We start from the raw sequence: 19,587 nt of genomic DNA, 5'->3' as shown, positions 1-19,587 counted from the left end.
AATCTAACGGGCTCTTCAAATAGCTTCATGTCATAAAGTAATCAGCTGACATTTCAAAGCAAAGAATCTATTCTCTGACCTTTCAGTGTTTACCGAGGCTCTTCGATACAGAGAGCTTTTCTACTTTCATCTCTTAAATATGTGAGCCTGGAACCAATCACTCGCCTTTGAACCGAGGACTCGGGGAGACAAACGGTCTGCAGCACAATTAGAAAAACGATTCACAGAAAGCAAGTCACTATTAAAAAAGCTTGTGAGAAAGTTTGTTGCACTCGTTCATTTTCATGTAGGCTTTTAGAAACACACATTGCTCCATTTTCCAGGGTTCCCAAGATCATGAAATTCACAGAAAAGTTATGAAATTAGAAAATCTGTTGTCCTGGAGATGGTATAAAAATCCCCCAAACTGTCCAGCGTTACGCAAAATGCATTCCTACAGTACTATTTTAAAATCTTAAGTGCTGGGCTGCGTGACTGTTAAAACGTCCCTAGTGTCATGTAATACACACACATCTGTTCATGTCCGGATCACGAAATAATGGCCAGTGTGTTGGGTCATAGAGCCCCTTGAATGGGGAAAGATTAAAGCAACATCGAAGTAATCAACATTCATTTATTAAGGTCGCAAAACAATTATTACACATATCTGTAGAAGAAAAACAAGACATAAATGCAAGATTGTCAAAATTAAATCTAAACACATAAAATTATATTGACAGCTACGAGACTTTAATTTTTCCTTACGTTTTGCGAGGTACACGGTCTGGTCCATAAGCATGTGCAGCTAGTTGGTGGCAAGAATGTCTAACAAGCAGGTAAAGTTAGAAAGCGCTCGCAGTTTGCTTATCCGTGAATGCCTGGAAAGTTTGATGAAGTATTAATGTATCGCTATAGGCCTACCCATTCTGAAGTACTGAAATAAAGTCGTGGTAATGGGGTAACTTTAAGAACAAGCCAACTAATTTGTGTCATCATCTTTGATTGAGGCAATTGCAGTTTGTAAATTTTACTGATAATGTTAGTTATCAGCTTTGTGATTGCAGACAGTAAATAATGTAATGTGTTACCAGAAAGTTCTCTGTTTTCTGAGGGCCAGTCGAAGCTGCGCTGAATTTGCTGTGCAATGTTTTTTAAGTCTTAAAATAACACCTGGTCTGTGTCACATCATGGGAGAGGGTCGATTTAGGGCAACGCTGAGCTAATATCCCCCTTTGAGAAATAATTGATGAGCTAACCGTGTGTGTGTGTGTGTGTGTATGTGTGTGTGTGTGTGTGTTTCTATTACTTGTGTTGCAGGGACTGAGGGAAGCATGCTCCATTCCACTTGCCTGAGCATCATAATACTATGATACCATGTTATGAGACAATAAAGCGGCTGCACGAACAGCCAGCAAGCACCAATACCGCAACATGAACACGTTGCATGTTGCTAGGTAACTAATGGGCAGCTATAAGTGGGCGCTATGACCAACTTCATTACAGGAGGTACTGTGTGCTATAATTTAATCTGGATTTACAAATTATGGTTACTCTTTGTAATTGTGTTGCCATGGTGCTCAAAGGGACTTAATTGATTTGTTTGACCTGAATCGGTGTAAACACATTTCAATGTATTAATTTACAGATTTATCAAACCGTTTGTAAATGCACAATTACAGAAATCACATCAAATTAAACAATACAGTTAATATGTCGCACCAGAAGAATGCAATTTCCATGCACTAAAAGATAACACGGAGATAAACGTTCCTCCCTGCAGGCGGGTGAATAATTACACTATCTAACCGTGGATCATACATGATCCTTGCCTCCCACGTTATGGCAGCATAATTGTGTTGCCATGGCGATGCAATCTGCTCATATCATTTTGGTCCTGCACCAGATTGTAACCAGAGGGAAGTCCACCGCCTCAGATTCATCTGCATGTTAGGCGCAATAAACGGCTCCCTGAATGTCTGCAGTGAATGTACAGGCACGCAGAGGTTTGCCTTTGTGTTATCAAATAGCAGATATATAACATACACAACTTTTAATTTCCAAACATACAAAATATGTTTGGTTAAATTTGGAATACAACATTTGAAATATGTCCATGTAGCTATACAAAAACATCCTTTTGCTACTAAAGTCTTCACAAAATGTAGGAATCAACAACTTCAGAGAAGTTGAACTGTTGCATCACAAGGTCCATTTAGTGACATCTCTGAAGCTTTGATTGTATCGAGCAATCTTGGAGTTTTATTATTTTCCATTCGCTAGAATAAACGTTGGGAGTGTATGTTTCTGCAAACCACAGATTTGTCTGTTTCATAAGTAGCGAATATGTTGAAACTTTACAGTCCTTTATGTTTCATTTTTTTAAATTTTATGTTATGACAGAGCTGTGGTAAAAAAAAATATGGTTAGGTTTAGGCACAAAAACACTTACTGAGGGTTAGGAAAATATGTTTCGCCTTAAAGTACTCACTTTTTTAAAACAACAACAAAACACAACAAAGACAGCTGAACATGCCCTGAAATGTGTAACAAGACCCAATTTAGTCTCTGCAAACACAGCTGGAAATGTCCGAAACTCCTGTTAAAGAAAACAACTGCATTTGTCACTGAAAAAAAATGGCTGGACACGTCCCAAACTGTTGTGTGAAAGACCCAAGTTAATCGCTACAAATGAAGCTGAACATGCCCTGATCTCAGCTGCTTTTGTGGCTACAAACACAACTGGACACGTCCCGAGTACTTGTTAAAAAAGCACTTGTTTTTTTGCTGCAAAAGTGGCAGGACATGTCCCGAACTCTAGTTCAAAATACCGGCTTTTGTCTCTACAAAAACGGAAGGACTTTTCCTAAACTCTTGTCTAAAAAGAATACCTGCTTTTGTTGCTCAAAAAAAAAAAAAGCCCAGAATCCTTGTTAACAAACATCGACTTTTGTTACCATGAAAATTACTGGACCTGTCCCAAAAACTTAAAACACCTACTTTTGTCACCATACAAATGGTTGGAAATATCAAATTCTTAAAGTGCAGAACTTTTTTTAAAGAATCCCTAAAACCCCAATAGGACATTGCTTTAGAATTTATTTGATAACATTAAACTATAGTGTTGAAATTTAGCCTATTGTAATTTTTATGCTTTTTTTTTGTCTTTGTGCAAACCCACAAGCCACCTGTAACCTGCACTTGCAGTATCATCCCCAGTTTGTGCTAATAAAAAAAAATGGTGCAGCTCATGCATATCAATACAACTTCTGTGAACATGATGAGTGGGTGTTGGAGTTGGAAAGCTGCAGCTGGGTGCCAAAGGGTTACAAATACACCATCTCCCCAGAGTTGTACAGAGCTAAGAGTACTGCTGAGTGTTTATGCGTTACTGCAGGCTCCTCCAGGACCCAAAATCAGCCTTTAATAGGCAGCATGGCTGCTGGTGTCTGTGTGTGGCCTCATCATGTAAAGCCACATAATGACGCTATCATCAAGTGGCTAATTCTTCCAACATGTATCTAATTGTGAATTAAGACAGCAGCTAATCGGGAGTATTTCACACAGGCGTCGTGGCTGTGGACGGGCAGCAGGTGGTTTTTCTTTCTCTCTCTCGTGAAGGCTCCTTAACCTCTCCTCCTCCCACGCGGACCTCCCGGGCGCTCCTCTCCGCCGGAGGCTTCACGGACGAGCGCACAAGCCGCTTGATAGTAAAAACGGGAGATACAGTAACAGTGAAAGTGATGAGAGGATATTCAGTGTGTGGGCAACAGCAGTTCATTACCGGCTGCGAGAGAGAGACACAGAGAGTAATCCACACGCCGGTGTGAGGAGCGTCTTGGACAGACAGAGGTGTGTGTGAGATTTGTAATTAGTCGCATATTAAGTGACACTTTGCAGATAACTCTGACACAGTTTGCGTGGAAGTTGTGTGGAAGATTGTAAAGTTTGAATATCTGTTTTTTTTTTGCAGCGTCTTCGGGGAGGACAAACAGCAGAAGACGGACGGGTTTGTCTTCTTATGAGGGTTTGACACATCCGAAGGCTGCAAACAGGGTATCTGACTTTATCTTTTCTCTCCTTGTTAAAACTTTTATGTAACGTTAGATGATGCAATTAATCATGCATTGTGAGAAAAGCTGTTTATTTAGTGTTTTTGGTGCATCTATCTATCAATCTAAATATCTGACAATCATTTTTATGCTTACTGGATTTTTGATAGAGCAAACAGCTCAACTGACTACAAATTAAAGGGATATTCCAACAATTTACTATTACACTTTCATGAAGTTTGGGGACTTGCACAATGAAGATTTAAAAATGAATGGTCAAAATCAATACAGTAGCAACTGAGATATCTTGATATTTAAACCTGTGCACACATGCCGTCACTGAACTGAGAAGCTTGCAAGTGGGTATTGCATTGATGAAATTTACATTCAATTTAAATGCTTAGGTCTGAATAGATCCGTACGTTTACATGCACGGTAAAGGCGAGTTACAGTTATAGCTGGATTGTGCCATTTAACTGAACTACTGTCCTTGAGAATGGATTTATTTATTTATTATTTATTAAGTATGTCCAACTCAGCTACGGTAGGTGGCGGCTTGGCCCCTTTCAGCTACTTGCTATCGGATCTTCTTCTGGTTGACCTATTACGCGATCAAACAAGTTAGCAAACTGCGATCGGGTTGCATTTTGAACAGTGGCAACACGTATAGCGCTTTCCATGTTGATACCTTTGTCTTGATTTGTTTTCTTACCTTCTTCTTTATTTATGTTGGCCGAATTTCTTCTAGGAGTTTATACAGTTTGATTTCCGGGTCAAAGCCGAGCTCTGGGACTATGGCCCATGCAGTTCCAGTTCAGGTCTGGTTGAGGCGTATACATGAAAGAATAAATCAGATCCCCGACCGCATTATCTAGGTGTGTTAGTCCGACTTCGAGAAAGTATGGTTTCAGTTCGACTAACATATTTACATATATTTTAAATGTACAGTTTTAGTTGGACTAACACAATAATATGACTTTTTCTAACATCATGTCAAGGTACTGACTGGCACTTGACTAAGCTGGTCTTTTCCTAACATGTTACCGTCATTTTTGATTGTCATTTGTCTCATCGAAGTCTCAGCTTGTTAAATTTTAACCATACAAACGGTCGTTTGACCATGACAGTTTGCTTTTTGTCTGTTTAATGCACTTTTACTGCTTGTCAGCACAAAACTATGCTACATGGAGCTGCTTGATTGATGTATATTGATATTTTTGTATTTGTTTTATTTAAAAAAGGAGGCACATATTATTTAAGGCATAACCTATCGTGTTTCTTAGACCGAACAATTCTGATTACTCCCGAAAGGAACCGCCCACTGATGAGCTCCCAGTGATTTTCACTGTAAAATTGTTGTCACTTAAAAAAGCCTGGATTTTCGTTAGGATGTTTGGTTGGGTACGTCATGTTGTGCAAAATGTTGTTTGGTGTATTATCATATGAACATGATTCTGTGCAAAGTGTTGAGAGAAGTAGATCTGTAGTGTAAAGGAAGTTTGCTGAGACTGATCAGAAGAATGGAAACTAGATGGATGGATTTGACTTTGATGGACTTGTAGTGGACCGCAAAAGGTTGTGTTTGTGTGTGTGTGTATGAGAGTGTGTGTGTGTGTGTGTGTGTGTGCGTGTGGAGTTGTGAGAAGGTCAGGCTGTATGAGAGGCCTTTTCATGTCTGTGTGCTTATGAGAACAGAGCAGCGAGACACCCTGTCACTGTGTCGCTCAGCTTGGGACACTCTCACACGCCGTCCTGGCTCTCTGTCCACTTTGACTTTGATTGGACTGTTTGACACCATGAGTGGTGAGTAATCAACAAGCAGCTCATTGAATCATTGAAGTCTGCAAAGCTTAGAAGATTTTTCCAGCTCTGCATTTTGTGCGATTCAGTGTAGAAATTTGCCAGGACAGAAAAATTTCATTTATATTGAGGAGTTTTTCAGATTGTAGCACCTTCATGGCCGCGTATACAGTGCTCTGTGTCTGATTTTGAATTCTTGTTTTATTAAATAAGACCTGTGAAATAAATCACCTGATAAGTCATAGCTTTTGAGTGTAGCTTTACTGTGATGCAGGTACAGAAAAAAATGGGTTAGACCGTAATACAGAATTAGAAATGAGTAACAGCTTGAGATGAGATCCCTGTGTGCCAGTATGTTTTAACATGGCAGTCTGAAGTGACTTTCTGTTGAGGTGTGAAATTTGCTCTGCCTTACAAGCTGCGTGCCCTTCTAACAAACTGACACTGAGTTCAAAATGTTGCTGCAAAAATGTTGTGAGATATGTATGACTATCTAAGGATTAATGATGCTTTCCATTATTATTATAGTCCACTATTTCCTTGTTGTTAATGCTTAAATGTTTATCACTGCTCTGTCTTGGTTTATTGGTGGATATTTGGGTTGTCAGACAGAAGAGTGCTGAGCAGTTTGAGCAGGAGCTGGTGGCTTTAGAGTGGAAGTTGCTGCTTTGGCATGGGGCTTGCGACACAGCTGCTCAGAAGAAACTCAGAGAAAAATGTAATAAAACAGTGTAATACATTGGACACACGGTTAAAACTGAACCTGTTTACTCAGGCTGTGGGTATCATAAGAATCTAGCATTTCAAATAGAAAATTCTGGTTGTGTTTCTTTTCATTTCTCAAACAATCAATGTTTAAAATTGGCATGTAGCTCTTAGTGTTGGCCGGGTGGCAGTTTATCAGTTATCAGCCCGTGTTACGTTTATTTTGTGAACTTTGACTTAGGCATGAACATTTTTTTTTCATGCCTCCAATGTGAATGAAGAATCCAAAATCACTTACCCTTTTAAACACCAAAGACACACAATAACAGACTAACTGAGGCAGGGGTAGCCCAGCAGCTCCAATGTTCAACAATGTTAAACGATGTTTTTGTCAGTGGAGTCTTCTTTGAAGAGAACATAGATCAAAGTCCACTTTTTGTTCGGTTTCCTGTTGGAGACGACTGTCCGATTGGGAAGTACTGAACATATAACTGGATAAATGACATTTGGATTATACTGCATGAGTCATGTGAGAGTTTGCAAAGAGATGTTTTGGTATTTTACCCCTCTGACTTAAATTTTTGGATTCTTCGTTCACTGCGGAGGCATATGAGAAAAAAGTTTTAATCACAAATTGAACGTATAACAATGTGAGTTATTGAACTACAAATGATTATTTAGGGGCTGAAGTATTCCTTTAACCCCTGCCATTGAGGCAATGACAAAAACAAATTTAATATTATATTTATGTATTAACAAATCTGTATATTGATGAATAATATAAAATCTGCATGTAGTTGCTGGCATGATTAACATTATACTGCTGATGGGTATTTTTCAATTAAAAATGGTTGGAAATAGAAATTCTTGGCGATGCAGAGTATGTAGATAAAGACTACTTTAAAGTAATAATGACTTAAATTAAAAGTGTATAAGCACAATGGCGTTTTGTCTTTATGCAGATGTTTTTCAGTTTTACTCCTTCACCTAAAGCTTCATTGTTCCTTCATTGTCTCATTTATGTCATAAGTAGAGCATGATATTACATTTTGTTATTATAGGTGGTCGTTCATTTCATTGCTAAAGAAGGTAATAGAGAAGTTTATAATAACCAAGCTGCCATGCTCTCATCCATTCAGCACACAGAAATAATGAGAAAGTATCATCAAACTTGTTGTGAAACACAGTGACTGCAATTCACATTTTGTCAGATGTTTCCTCTTGTGCTTCAGTTACACACACACACACACACACACACACACTTATTGTTGACAGTTGAGTGTGAGCAGTGCTGTGTGAGATCTGATTATTCTGCATCTGACAGCGAGCTAAATATTGGGCTTGGATTATCTAGGGTCATCTCATAACCCGCTCAACAATGGGTCTATACACCGTGTATGGGATTTATTGATAAACCACAAAACAATGGACAAAAGAAAATCAATTGACAGAAGCAGAATAAATGAAGTCTTTGGAGATCATATGGTGAGTGATTGTCCTCCAGGGAAGAATATAAATATACATGTGCTGCTGCTCAGAGTGATTGTATTTTAAAGGACATGCCGATGAAGAGGCTGGCCGCACACTATATTGTTCTTCAAGCGCAGGTCTGTTTGCAGAGGGTTATTCAGAGGAAACGTAGATAAACAACCTAGATAGATAAGGAGAAGTGAGAGCAACAGCCACGTGCTACACACAGACCGCTTTGTGTTACTCAGCAGAAGGAAACACGGTAAGATTACAGAACCTCTGTGCTGTTTCAGATCTTATCTATTTATTAAAACAGTATAACTGGAAAGATTTTGCTGAAATTCATGTTCTTGCTATAGTACAAAAAAGGCAGTTAATACAGCTTTAGTCACGTAATTATTAGGAAACCAGAACTACACGTGTATCTTGCCACACATTCAAGGTCATGCAGTGTAATTTAAAGTTGATCATAATCTCTATTTACGTTTGCTCTGCCAGGAAGAGATGACCAGTCTGTAGATATATTCTGCTTTTATATGCATCTATAAGTTTTTATTGTGCTTTCTCTTGTTTATTAATAATCTTAATAACTCAGACAAAATCGCTCAGTATAGTACAATCTGATGTCATGAACAAGTGCTTTTTTTCAAGTACTTTATTTATATGTTTTTATTACAGCAGAGAGTAGAATGAATAGAAATGGGATGTTGTTACAGATCATTTTCCCTCCATTTCTGGGAGTTGTGTTAGTCATTTCTGAGTGATGACTCAATCTGTAACGGACTACTATCGGTCCAGATTATTTCCGATTGGAACTGCAGCTAATTTTTTTCAATATTGATTACTCTGCTGATTATTTCAATTCATTGTTTAATCGTTCTGTATTTAAAAAGACCTAAAACTGTGGAAAAATACAGCTGAAAATTCACCAAAGACAAATGTTTTGTTTTCTCATTGCTTGCTTGTCCAGTAAAAAGTCCAAAAATCAAAGATATTTAGAATACAATGATATAAAACAGAAAAAACAAGATACATTGTGTTGTTTACATGGTTTCTGTGTTTCCACTGTTATTTTATTTATTTATCTATTTATTCAACTGTGTGTGTTTTTGCTGTTTTTCTATGTATTTTTTAAATTTTTTTTACAGCACTTTGGTCAACTATTAGTGTTTTTAAAGGTGATTAATGAATACATTTGGATTGAATTGGATGGATTAGATATTGCCACATTTGTAAATTTATATGAGGACTCATTTACTTTCTGGGCACTAAGAAGAGAAAGTCAGTATCTGGAGATTCACCAAAAAAAAGCCCCTTATTTCCTAGCCAGTATTGACTGTATCAGTCTCCACATATTAAATGCTCTCCGCGGTTACATGAGCCTCATTTTAGCTCTAACTATTGTAATCTGTGTGACAGGTACGTCCAAGAAAAGAGCAATCTAAAGACAAACAGAGACACTGTCCCACTTACTGCTGACATATTTATTGAGTGGAAAAAATGAAGTTTCGGTCGAGCAGATTATTTAATTATTCCTCTAATTACTGTGTCACAGCTTGGTTTGGTTTATTATTTTCAGTCTTAATCAACTGCTTTGATCGTTTAAACACACCAGCAAACACGTTTGATGGGAAACTCCCTCCTGTTTACTCTCAGTAATTTTCCATCATCTGTTTTTGGTTTGACAGCGGATGCTTTCTGCCTGTTGGACAATATCAATGTGTGTGGACATTCTTTAGGCCTGTTCTCTCCTGCCAAAAGTTGCACATGAGAGAAACGTAATATGTGACTGATTATCTCTCCCTACGTTGTCCTCTCTCTGCATAGTTTCCCACGAGACCTGCCTCCTGGACCAGGTGCTGGAGCTGATTATGAACGAGAAGCCCCCCAACAGTGCTAGTCTTTTCCTGAACGAGGACGCAGACAAACCCCCACTTCCAGAGAGAGGAGACCTGAGGAGACGCCTACGCAGGACCATGGAGAAGAGAGCCAGCAGCATGAGGGAGAGGATGAGCTCCATCAGTCGGGACAGCGTCAAAGGTTTCCTCAAGAGGAACCTGTTCGTTCTGTTCACCGTCGCCGCTGTGATTCTGGGTGAGTAAAGACAGAGCAGACGTTAAACAGTTTTCTCTGCGGTCAGATAACCTTATTTGACTTTGTCTACATTTGTGCTTTTGCGTGTATGTGCAAAAAATATTCAGGTGTAATCCTGGGCTTTGCTCTACGTCCCCGCAACCTGTCCCTGAGGGAGATCAAGTACTTTGCCTTCCCAGGGGAGCTGCTAATGAGAATGCTGCAGATGCTGGTGCTGCCTCTCATCGTCTCCAGTCTGGTCACAGGTTGGCATTTAACGAGCACAAACACATTGATAATAAAATCTTCATTTGCTCGTGATAACATTCTCTAATGAATTTCCACTGTTTCAGGTATTTCCTCCTTGGACAGCAGGGCGTCAGGTAAAATGGGTGTGCGCGCAGTGGTGTACTACATGGTGACCACCCTGATTGCCGTGGCCATCGGCATCGTCACTGTGATGATCATCCGGCCAGGGAGGGGCAGCAGGGACAGTCCTGTGGCCAACAGCGGGAACATCGAGCCAGTTCAGGCTGCTGATGCTTTCCTGGATCTCATCAGGTGACAGCTGAGAAATTTTACTCAATTTACTTGTGAACACACAGATGTTGTTACTGTATCAGCTGTTTGGAGCCACAGTTTGACATATTTCACATCTAAGGAGTAGTGTGTAGGATTTAGGGAGATCTGCTAGCTCAGTGATTCCCAGCTGGTCCAGCCATGTGGTCCAGATTTCTCCTTAGTCATCAGTTTAGGGTCTAGATGCTTTAATATATTCTGCATCATACCTGCGTTTGGCCATGTAGTCAAGCTAGTTTGCTATGTTAAGTAGCTGTTAATTATTCTCTCACCTACAGCAGAAAATGGTACTTTAGATTAAAAGGTCTGTGCTGGAAATTCGTTGTACTCCAAAATAAATTGTTTAATCAATCTTCTTATCTAACTCAGCAAAAAAAAGTTTTAAGTGCATTTCCAAAAATGTCAAAGTACCCCCTCAAAACTTATTACTTTTGAGGACAGAAAAAGAATAGTTGGAACAGCGGGTGTGTAAATGCAAACACTCATTCATCCAAAATTATCACATGATTATTGCGCAGACTGTATGGAAGAAGTGGGGCCTCCGGGTCTGACGGGTGAAACCGGTGCAGAAGAGCCTTAAACCTGCATTTTTTCTTAATGGCCAGCAGGGGGCGACTCAGATTCTATAGAAGTCAATGAAAAAATTGCCCAACTTCTCACTTGATTTTTTAACCTCAGTAAAAAAATTTCCTTATGGGTTTATGGATTTATGGCTAGTTTCAAGTCCTCTCCAGTACAACATAATGGTCATTTTTTAAAAAATTATGGTCCCATGTAAAGTAAAATAGACAATAGAGCATGGTCTGCGTTAGGGTGTGGCTGCTTTGTGATTGACAAAATAACAAACTTGAGGCTTAAAAGTGCAGTCCACAAACCAAGTGGTGATGTTTTGATAACTACATTCATTTCTTATATAAAGTCTATGGGTTTTTGATTAGCGTATTTACACCATTTACAGCCTTTTCCAACTTTTCTTGAAACATGAGCACAAATTCATAATTTCTCCTTTTTATCACAGGAACATGTTTCCTCCCAATCTGGTAGAGGCTTGTTTCAAGCAGGTGAGGTTGTCTTTTCCCATCAGTTATATAATATGAATAGAATTTCATTTAATATATTTTATTTTAATTTGTAGAAACAGTAAACACAACCATTTCATGTAATACAACTCCCATCATCAATCTCACCCAACCCCAAAGAGAATACATCAAAGACAAAAAACCCACCTTATTTTATTGTGAAATTTATTGCCTCATATTTCACTGTTGGAAACCTAAAAACAAATATAATCCATGTGTTTTTATTATTTTCCATGCTCTATCTTGCAGTATAAAACGGTATACAAGAAGACTGTGCACACAAGGAACGTGACAGTGACCCTGAATCTCACTGACTCGCTCAACGTGACCGACTCTAACCTGAGCGTGAACCTCAGCAGGGTTCTGCACACCATACAGGTGGGTGACATCTCCTCTGGGGATAACAAGATGTAAGTGGAAAGAAAAATAATTAAAGACCCATTCTTATCCTCTCACTAGCGCTCCATTAATCCTGTAAGGGTGTGTCTTTTCCTTTTACTAAGTCTTTTGTATTTCACTACGTCTTATGTTTTGTGGGAAGCACTTCAGCAGGAATACACATAAAATTTCCTTACATGTACTTTCTACTCCACAGGAGACAGTGGAGGAGACTGTGCCTGTGTCCGGCTCCTCTAACGGTGTGAACGCTCTGGGTCTGGTGGTTTTCTCCATGTGCTTCGGTCTGGTCATCGGCAACATGAAGCAGCAGGGCCAGGCCCTCAGGGACTTCTTTGACTGCCTGAATGAAGCCATTATGAGGCTCGTGTCTATCATCATCTGGTCAGTAAATATGTTTCACTGGCAGTTTCAATTCCTTGTTTTTAAGACACAGCGTCATTCTCTGATTAAATGTGCTATAATAATAAAGGCCGACTTGACATGACGTGATTATCTTCTTAAAACACAGCTGACCCACTGTTTTATCATTCAGTATTAACTTAGACTGTGCAGCCAGATGTTTCAAACCAACAGACTAGAGATCCTAAAGTTCCCAAAGATAGGCTATCAAATTGAAGTGGAGAAGTAAAATATTAAATTTGATTGAAAGCCATAAACACATGTGGTTTAAACATATGGATAGATACATAGGTTCAACGGAGAGTTTGGACAAGCTGATACAGAACGTACTCTTGATGATACTGTTGGACAGACTGAAAATAAACTGATTAGCTTTCAACTTAAAGCTATTAAGGGAAAAGTAAAACAAGAAAACTGGTTGTTTGGGGGCTTAGATGAATACTTCACCCCCTAAATTACCACTTGTTTATTAATCTCTGCCCTTGTTTTACATTAAATTTGTGAAGAAAATTGTGTTTTTCCCATGTGCCTCCACATTAAATGAAAGATCCACACACAGAGAAAACTCTTGATGAACTGAAATCATAGGGGACCACATTTAACAACAGAAAACTCTTACACAATTTGTGCTGTATAATCCGAGTCTCGTTTATTTACTCATCTGCTCAGTGCTTCCCAAGCGGACAGACGCACGGCCTTTCCAACGGGGAACTGAAAGTGAAACTCAATTTATGGTCTCTTCAGAGCAAGACTTCGCTGACAAAAACAGCAGTTTTCCTCGCTGAACATGGTCTACCTCTGCTTCGTTAATTTGGTGAATCTGAACTAACACTTTAAACCAACAAAGTGACGTAACAACACAAACTAACAATCAAGGCAGGAGCAGACCAGCAGTAGACCAGCAGCTCCAGCGTTCAGCATGTTAAAATTAATGCTTTTGTAGATGGAGTCTGGCTTTGAAGAGTCCAGTCAGAGAGAGCCGTCTGTTCGGGAAGTACCAAGCAAATAACTGATTAAATGAGGCTTGGATTATACTGCACAAATTGTGTGAGTTTGTAAACTGAGATTTTGATATAGTTTTGCTGTTGTAAAACATTGAGTCCAGGACTTCAATTTGTCAAGAATTTTCTCCTCTTTTTGATCCTCATCTCTCTATTGTCCCAATGCACAAACATCTCACCTCTCAGGTATGCTCCAGTCGGCATCCTGTTCCTCATAGCAGGGAAGATCGTGGAGATGAAGAACCTTGCAGAGGTGGGCGGCCAGCTGGGGATGTACACCGTGACGGTTATTGTGGGTCTCCTCATCCACGGCCTCTTTATTCTGCCACTACTATACTTCTTGGTGACCAGGAGGAATCCCTTCACCTTCATCGGTGGACTGCTGCAGGCGCTCATCACTGCTTTGGGAACCTCATCTAGGTAAATCTTATCCTCTGTCCTTCTGAAACAAAAACTCAACTTACTACCTTTAGTTTAAGTGGGACCTTAATCTTAGTAACATTGTCACAATACGATACGATACATTACGATACGATACGATACGATGCGATGCGATGCGATACAATATGATGCGATACGATACGTCACGTCAAGTCACGTCACGACGCATTACCATTACCGACCTACGACCGCGACACGACATTACCTATTACCATACCTATTACCTACGACACAACAGGTTATGTTACGTTATGATACGATACAATATCATATGATGCCATACGATACAATATAATACGATATGTTGCAGTGCAATACTATATATGATAGGATAGGATAGGACATTTATAATGAATACTGTGTAATGTATTGTTTTTTGTGTCTGACATGTTCCAAATCTTGATTTTTAAATGTCTCTCTCTCTGCTCCTTGCAGCTCTGCCACCCTGCCCATCACTTTCCGCTGTCTGGAGGAGAACAACCGTGTGGATAAACGGGTGACTCGTTTTGTCCTCCCAGTGGGTGCCACCATCAACATGGATGGCACTGCACTCTATGAGGCTGTGGCAGCCATCTTTATTGCCCAAGTCAATGACATGGACCTGAACTTTGGTCAGATTCTCACCATCAGGTAACCCCACTAGTTTTGTTGGTTTTTGGTTTACGCCACAGACACAAATACTGTAGATGCTAGAGGAAAAAGTTGCATTTGAGTCCACTGCAAAGACCACATTCGGCATCCAACAAACATGAATTTTCTGTGCCTGCAAAAGAGGAAATAAACCTCCACACCAACAGCTGGCAGTAGTCTGTATTCAGCGTTAAAAAAGGGAACCCAGAAGCACGACAGGACTATTTGTGTACTCAGCTGAGCTGGCAATTTGAGTGATTTCATTCATGGATGGGCTCTGCCAGCTCCAACGCTGATTCAACAATCAGTGTTGGAGCTTAAAGGGCCAGCTGGTGTTAATGGTGCAGAACATACTGCAAAGATTAGGTCAACAGACGCTCGGCCCGACATTTACCAATAGCTGGTGTGTCAGGGCCATTAAAGACGTGCAATGCTAAATTAGTGGAATACTTTCTTCTTTCTTGCCTTCTAGTGGTTTTCTCTCCATCCTTTTATTGATCTTCATCTTGTTATTGATCTGTTACTATTGATCTACTCTGTTTTGTTCATCTAAAATATACTGTAGTTTATTGTTTTGAAAGGGGATATACATAGAAGTAGTGACTAATGGTAAGACAGACCCTGGCTGCACAACCCAAAACAACTGATGTAAAAACTATATAAGTCTTAGCAGCACCTTTCTCAGTTGTCAGCCTGTTCATTAACAGAGCATGTGTTCTAATGTGTGAATTTTACAGAGTTTCTGCAGTATTGTACTAAAATTGTCTTCATAGTAAAATCCTCTTTGACAACATGTGCACAACTCTGTACAGTTTGTAGATGAAATAGCTGTGTGATCAGCTCATAGATAATTTTTATAATTCCTCGTGCTTTTATCACTCTACTTCTCCCATCAGGAGTGCACATGTGCTGTTTGTTTGTTTCCCTTTTTTATTAAATGTCTTCACTCCCTCTCCATCCCTCCCACCGCCCACTCAGTATCACAGCAACTGCTGCCAGCATCGGAGCAGCAGGCATCCCTCAGGCTGGCCTGGTTACCATGGTGATCGTATTGACATCGGTGGGACTGCCCACAGAGGACATTACACTGATCATCGCTGTGGATTGGTTCTTGTGAGTTCCCACTAAATGTCAGCTTGATGGGGATTGGTCTGTGTGCTGTTCTGTGGGTCTGCCGGCCTAAATGTCATTGTAAAGCTTCAGAGAGCCCAGAGGTCCCACCACTACAAAGGTTATTGATGCATAATGCAGAGTGACAGATTATAAAGCACATTGTTTAGAGGCACATTTATACATTTTGTGCTGTGATTGATATTATAGCAGACACACAATCATGTTTTCCTTGTTTGTAGGTTTCTACCATAAACTGTATATAAAGATGGACAATGCTTCTCCACTTACTTTAGGCCCCAAGGAACAGCGCTGGGCCTTGAAGCCAGTTTTTGCAGTGGCCAAACAGTGGTACTGCAATGTCCTGAGTCCGTAATTTGATGCCACTGGGTTTATAAAGACTTTTCCCCATAGACTTACATTGGGAAAGTATGACTGAGGATTAGGCCCATGTTACACATAAAAAACCTTAGATTTCAAGAATAAAGCTCATAATATTATGAGGCAAAAACTCATAAATTTACGAGATTGAACTCATAATTTTATGAGAAATAAAGCCAAAGATTAAGACCTTAGAGTTGGGTAATATGGTAAGATCTCCCATCCATAGTTTCCATTTCTTATGTTTTCAACATTTTATCTCGTAATTGTGATCATTAATCCATTACTTCTGATCATTTATTTATAATTTGTCACTTTTTACACCATTACCAGACTCTCCAGTCTTAGTCTGTGACTTAATTTCATATAAAATTGCAAGTTTAATCTTATAATATTATGAGTTTAATCTTATAATATTGCAGTTTTTTTTTCTCGTAAATTTAAGAGTGTAATCTCGTATTATACAACTTTTGTCTCATAAATGTATGAGTTTTTGCCCATGATATTACTTTTTTCTTGAAGTTGCAACTTTATTCTCATAATATTATTAATTTATTTCTTGAAATCTAAGTTTTTTTTGCTCTTGTTGCTTTTTTTTCATAAAAATGGCCCTAGTCCTCAAAAGCAAAATGACTCACTCTAACCCCACGATTTGATCCATTTGGTCCTATAACATTTTGAAAGTCCAGAGGAACCGCACCATGAAATCACTCTATCCTTTTTCAAGTCAGCGGAGTGCTAAACCAGAAGTTGGTTGCTCGGCGACCGTAAGTCTCCAGTGCACATGCTCTATGGACCCCACAATGCTGATGATCTGGGTACTTTCAAACTGTAGAAACCGAGTATTTTTGGCGTCATGTGCCAGTGAGCAACTTTCATAGATATCAATGTTGTATCCAGTTCTCTAAAAACATCCATGACTTATCCCCACTGTACAAAAATGAAGCCAAAATATCCGGATACGGCCGCTGCCATCTTGTGCTGTTGACTTAATTTGAGGGCAGAGTCTGCACAATCACAATCTCTGTGGTGTTGGACTTGCTGCCCATACACCAGTCCAACTAATCACGAACAGCGCCGTTGATTGTGAGCACACGAATTGTCACAAATTTGTCATTTATGACATAAAATGCCCCTTTTAAAGCATCAAATAACTAATTTAAACCAAACTTATCAGAAAAAATCACTTGAACAAACATCAGGGTGATAAGAACCTCCTAAAATGACAGAGATAATCTTTGGGGAAGAAAAATTCAAATGTATTTGATGTGTAGTCTGAGTTTAAAGTTTGGCCATGTCCCATTCACTAACAAAGAGAGGGCGGGGTTTGTGACCGGTACTGCAGCCAGCCACCAGGGGGCGATGGAGATGTTTTGGCTTCATTTTTGGGGAGCTGTCACTTTGTACATTTTTATATACATTCCATGGTCTCTACTGTACATCTGTTTTTTTCTGATTGTCTTTCTTGTCTCCCCAGGGACCGCTTGCGTACCACCACCAACGTGCTAGGTGACTCGCTTGGGGCTGGCATCGTGGAGCACCTTTCCCGCGGAGAGCTGCAGAGTCAGGATGCTGAGGTGTGCAACTCTGTAATTGAGGAGAACGAGAAGCCCTACCAGCTTATCTGTCAGGAAAACGACTCACACAACCATCGCAACAGCGAGACCATAATGTGAAGTCACCCTTAAGGGCTTCATGTACCTAAAGCATATTAGCTAGAAAGTTGGCTTGCAATGGTGCAGGGACAGTCTTAGAAACCAGTAGCTCATGGTCAACTCAGCCAGTGCTTGCGGTTTGAAGATCATTTCTTACAGTTACTCAAAATTGCATTTTTCTTTCAATACAAAAAATTCTCTGGGAAACAAGGAGCCCGGCCCAGTGGCTGCTTCATGACAAAAATAAGTACACATGCTGTTAAGAAACAGATACACATCCGATACCTACAGTCGGGTTTTTTTTGCGTACGGTGCCAGTTATTTGGGGGCATTTTGCTGCTGAAGCTCAATATGTCAAAGACATTTTAACATCACTTTTAAAAAGTTTTCAGCTTCATCATGTTTTCAAATATTTGTATCATTTATGATCCATACAATCAGAGCAGCATTAACTCCTTACCAGCATCAGTGTTAGAATACAAAGTATTATTTAAGAGAAACATCACTATTCATGAATAACAAGCAAACCAGTTGATTTTCCACTCATGTGAATATGTAAATCTGCATAAGTTGGCTATTGCTGTTGCATGACATAACACTTAATACACATTATTTCTTTTGGAAAAACTTATTTTTTTGTCCTTCTTATTACAACTACCTCTAATAGGACTTAGATACGGGGCTACTACAGTGCTACACACAAAAATAATCAATGGAGCATATCAGCAAGATGTAAATACACCAGTCTTAAAATTGTTTTGAATATTTTTTACGTTATTTAAGTTTGCTTGCACAGTTTGACTGTGCAGTTTTAAATGTACTTGACTGTTGAACACTGGAGGATGACGTGAGGGAGAATTTTTGCTACTGATTATTCTGAAGTGGATATATTTTAAGTGACTTGGTAGAATGTTTTTCACTCAGTGCTTTCTTAACATATAATAATATTATATTTGTTTGTATTTCCTATATTTTGTGGTGCTATTGCTTTTTAAATTATGGGTAAAGGACTGTACTACTCACAGGAATACCTGCAGTTATACTGTTTCTTTTTTTTTACTGCAAAAAATAATTAAGTTTTCCTAGTAGAAGGAAATATTAAACAGGAAAATGATCAATTTTTTTTTATCTTTAATTTGTTCTTTTTAAGATTACTTATTCATTACTTATTCATAAGTATAAACAACTATTGTTTAAAGTTTAAAGACTTTTTGTTGTTGGTTTTAATAATATGCTTATTAGACCTGCCTGTCTGTGTTTTCTGCTTTATGAGTCACACTATCAACATTCAATTTACCTACTGGCCTATTTTGACTGGAATAACATACTGCAAGTTCATGATTGATTTATTTTTATTGTTTTGTGAAAAGGTGCTGTGAAGAAAGTTAGTAAATGCCTTGAGGAATTGAATGTACAGTAGCTTTATGCTTTTTGGTGTTGATAGTTTTAGAGGAAAGTGTTGTGTATAATTATGGAAGTTTGAAGTTATGTACCATTTATAGTTCCTCTGACTTTGTGTCACTTTTATGCTATGAGTTTAGTTTTGAGGCTTGATGTTATTTCAGTAAAAAGCTAGACATTGTTGATGGACAGATTATGGAAAAAATGTGACAAATAAATGGCTCAGGAATTGAACTGTGATTTTCATTATTGTGTTTGTGGCTACCCCTGGTGGAGGATATCCTCCTTCCCAGAAGCTGTTGAACACATGGTTAAAATTTAATATGAGAAAAAAATTACAGTTGGGTGACTTCTATGTTAACACAATTGCATTTAATGATTGTAGTTTACACTAAAAACAAAACTTAACTTTTAGTGTTTCACTTTAAATGTCAAC

At 39.0% G+C, this 19,587-nt stretch overlaps 1 protein-coding gene across 4 annotated transcripts; it reads left to right on the top strand.

Annotated features, from left to right (window-relative positions):
• The first annotated feature begins 43 nt into the window (after positions 1-43).
• On the top strand, positions 44-19,385 carry slc1a6 (solute carrier family 1 member 6). Of its 4 annotated transcripts, XM_042481079.2 has the most exons (12): positions 44-3,828; positions 3,950-4,032; positions 9,831-10,097; positions 10,205-10,342; positions 10,430-10,637; positions 11,674-11,716; positions 11,984-12,112; positions 12,330-12,514; positions 13,720-13,953; positions 14,410-14,604; positions 15,583-15,717; positions 17,573-19,385. In XM_042481079.2, exons 3-12 carry the CDS (start codon positions 9,875-9,877, stop codon positions 17,769-17,771), a joined length of 1,689 nt encoding a protein of 562 aa, XP_042337013.2. In that variant the 5' UTR covers positions 44-3,828; positions 3,950-4,032; positions 9,831-9,874; the 3' UTR covers positions 17,772-19,385. The 4 variants fall into 4 exon arrangements, with proteins under 4 accessions (XP_042337013.2, XP_087933911.1, XP_042337004.2 ...); XM_088077785.1 differs by lacking the exons at positions 44-3,828; positions 3,950-4,032 and adding an exon at positions 5,747-5,831; XM_042481070.2 differs by lacking the exons at positions 44-3,828; positions 3,950-4,032 and adding an exon at positions 7,814-8,018.
• The last annotated feature ends 202 nt before the right edge of the window (positions 19,386-19,587 follow it).

This window comes from Plectropomus leopardus, chromosome 5 (assembly GCF_026936395.1).
Source record: "Plectropomus leopardus strain MGB_pleo_1.0 chromosome 5, ASM2693639v1, whole genome shotgun sequence".
NCBI classification, from domain to species: Eukaryota; Metazoa; Chordata; class Actinopteri; order Perciformes; family Serranidae; genus Plectropomus; species Plectropomus leopardus.
The sequence above is the reverse complement of the archived record's forward strand: the minus strand, read 5'-3'. Positions and strand labels throughout refer to the sequence as shown.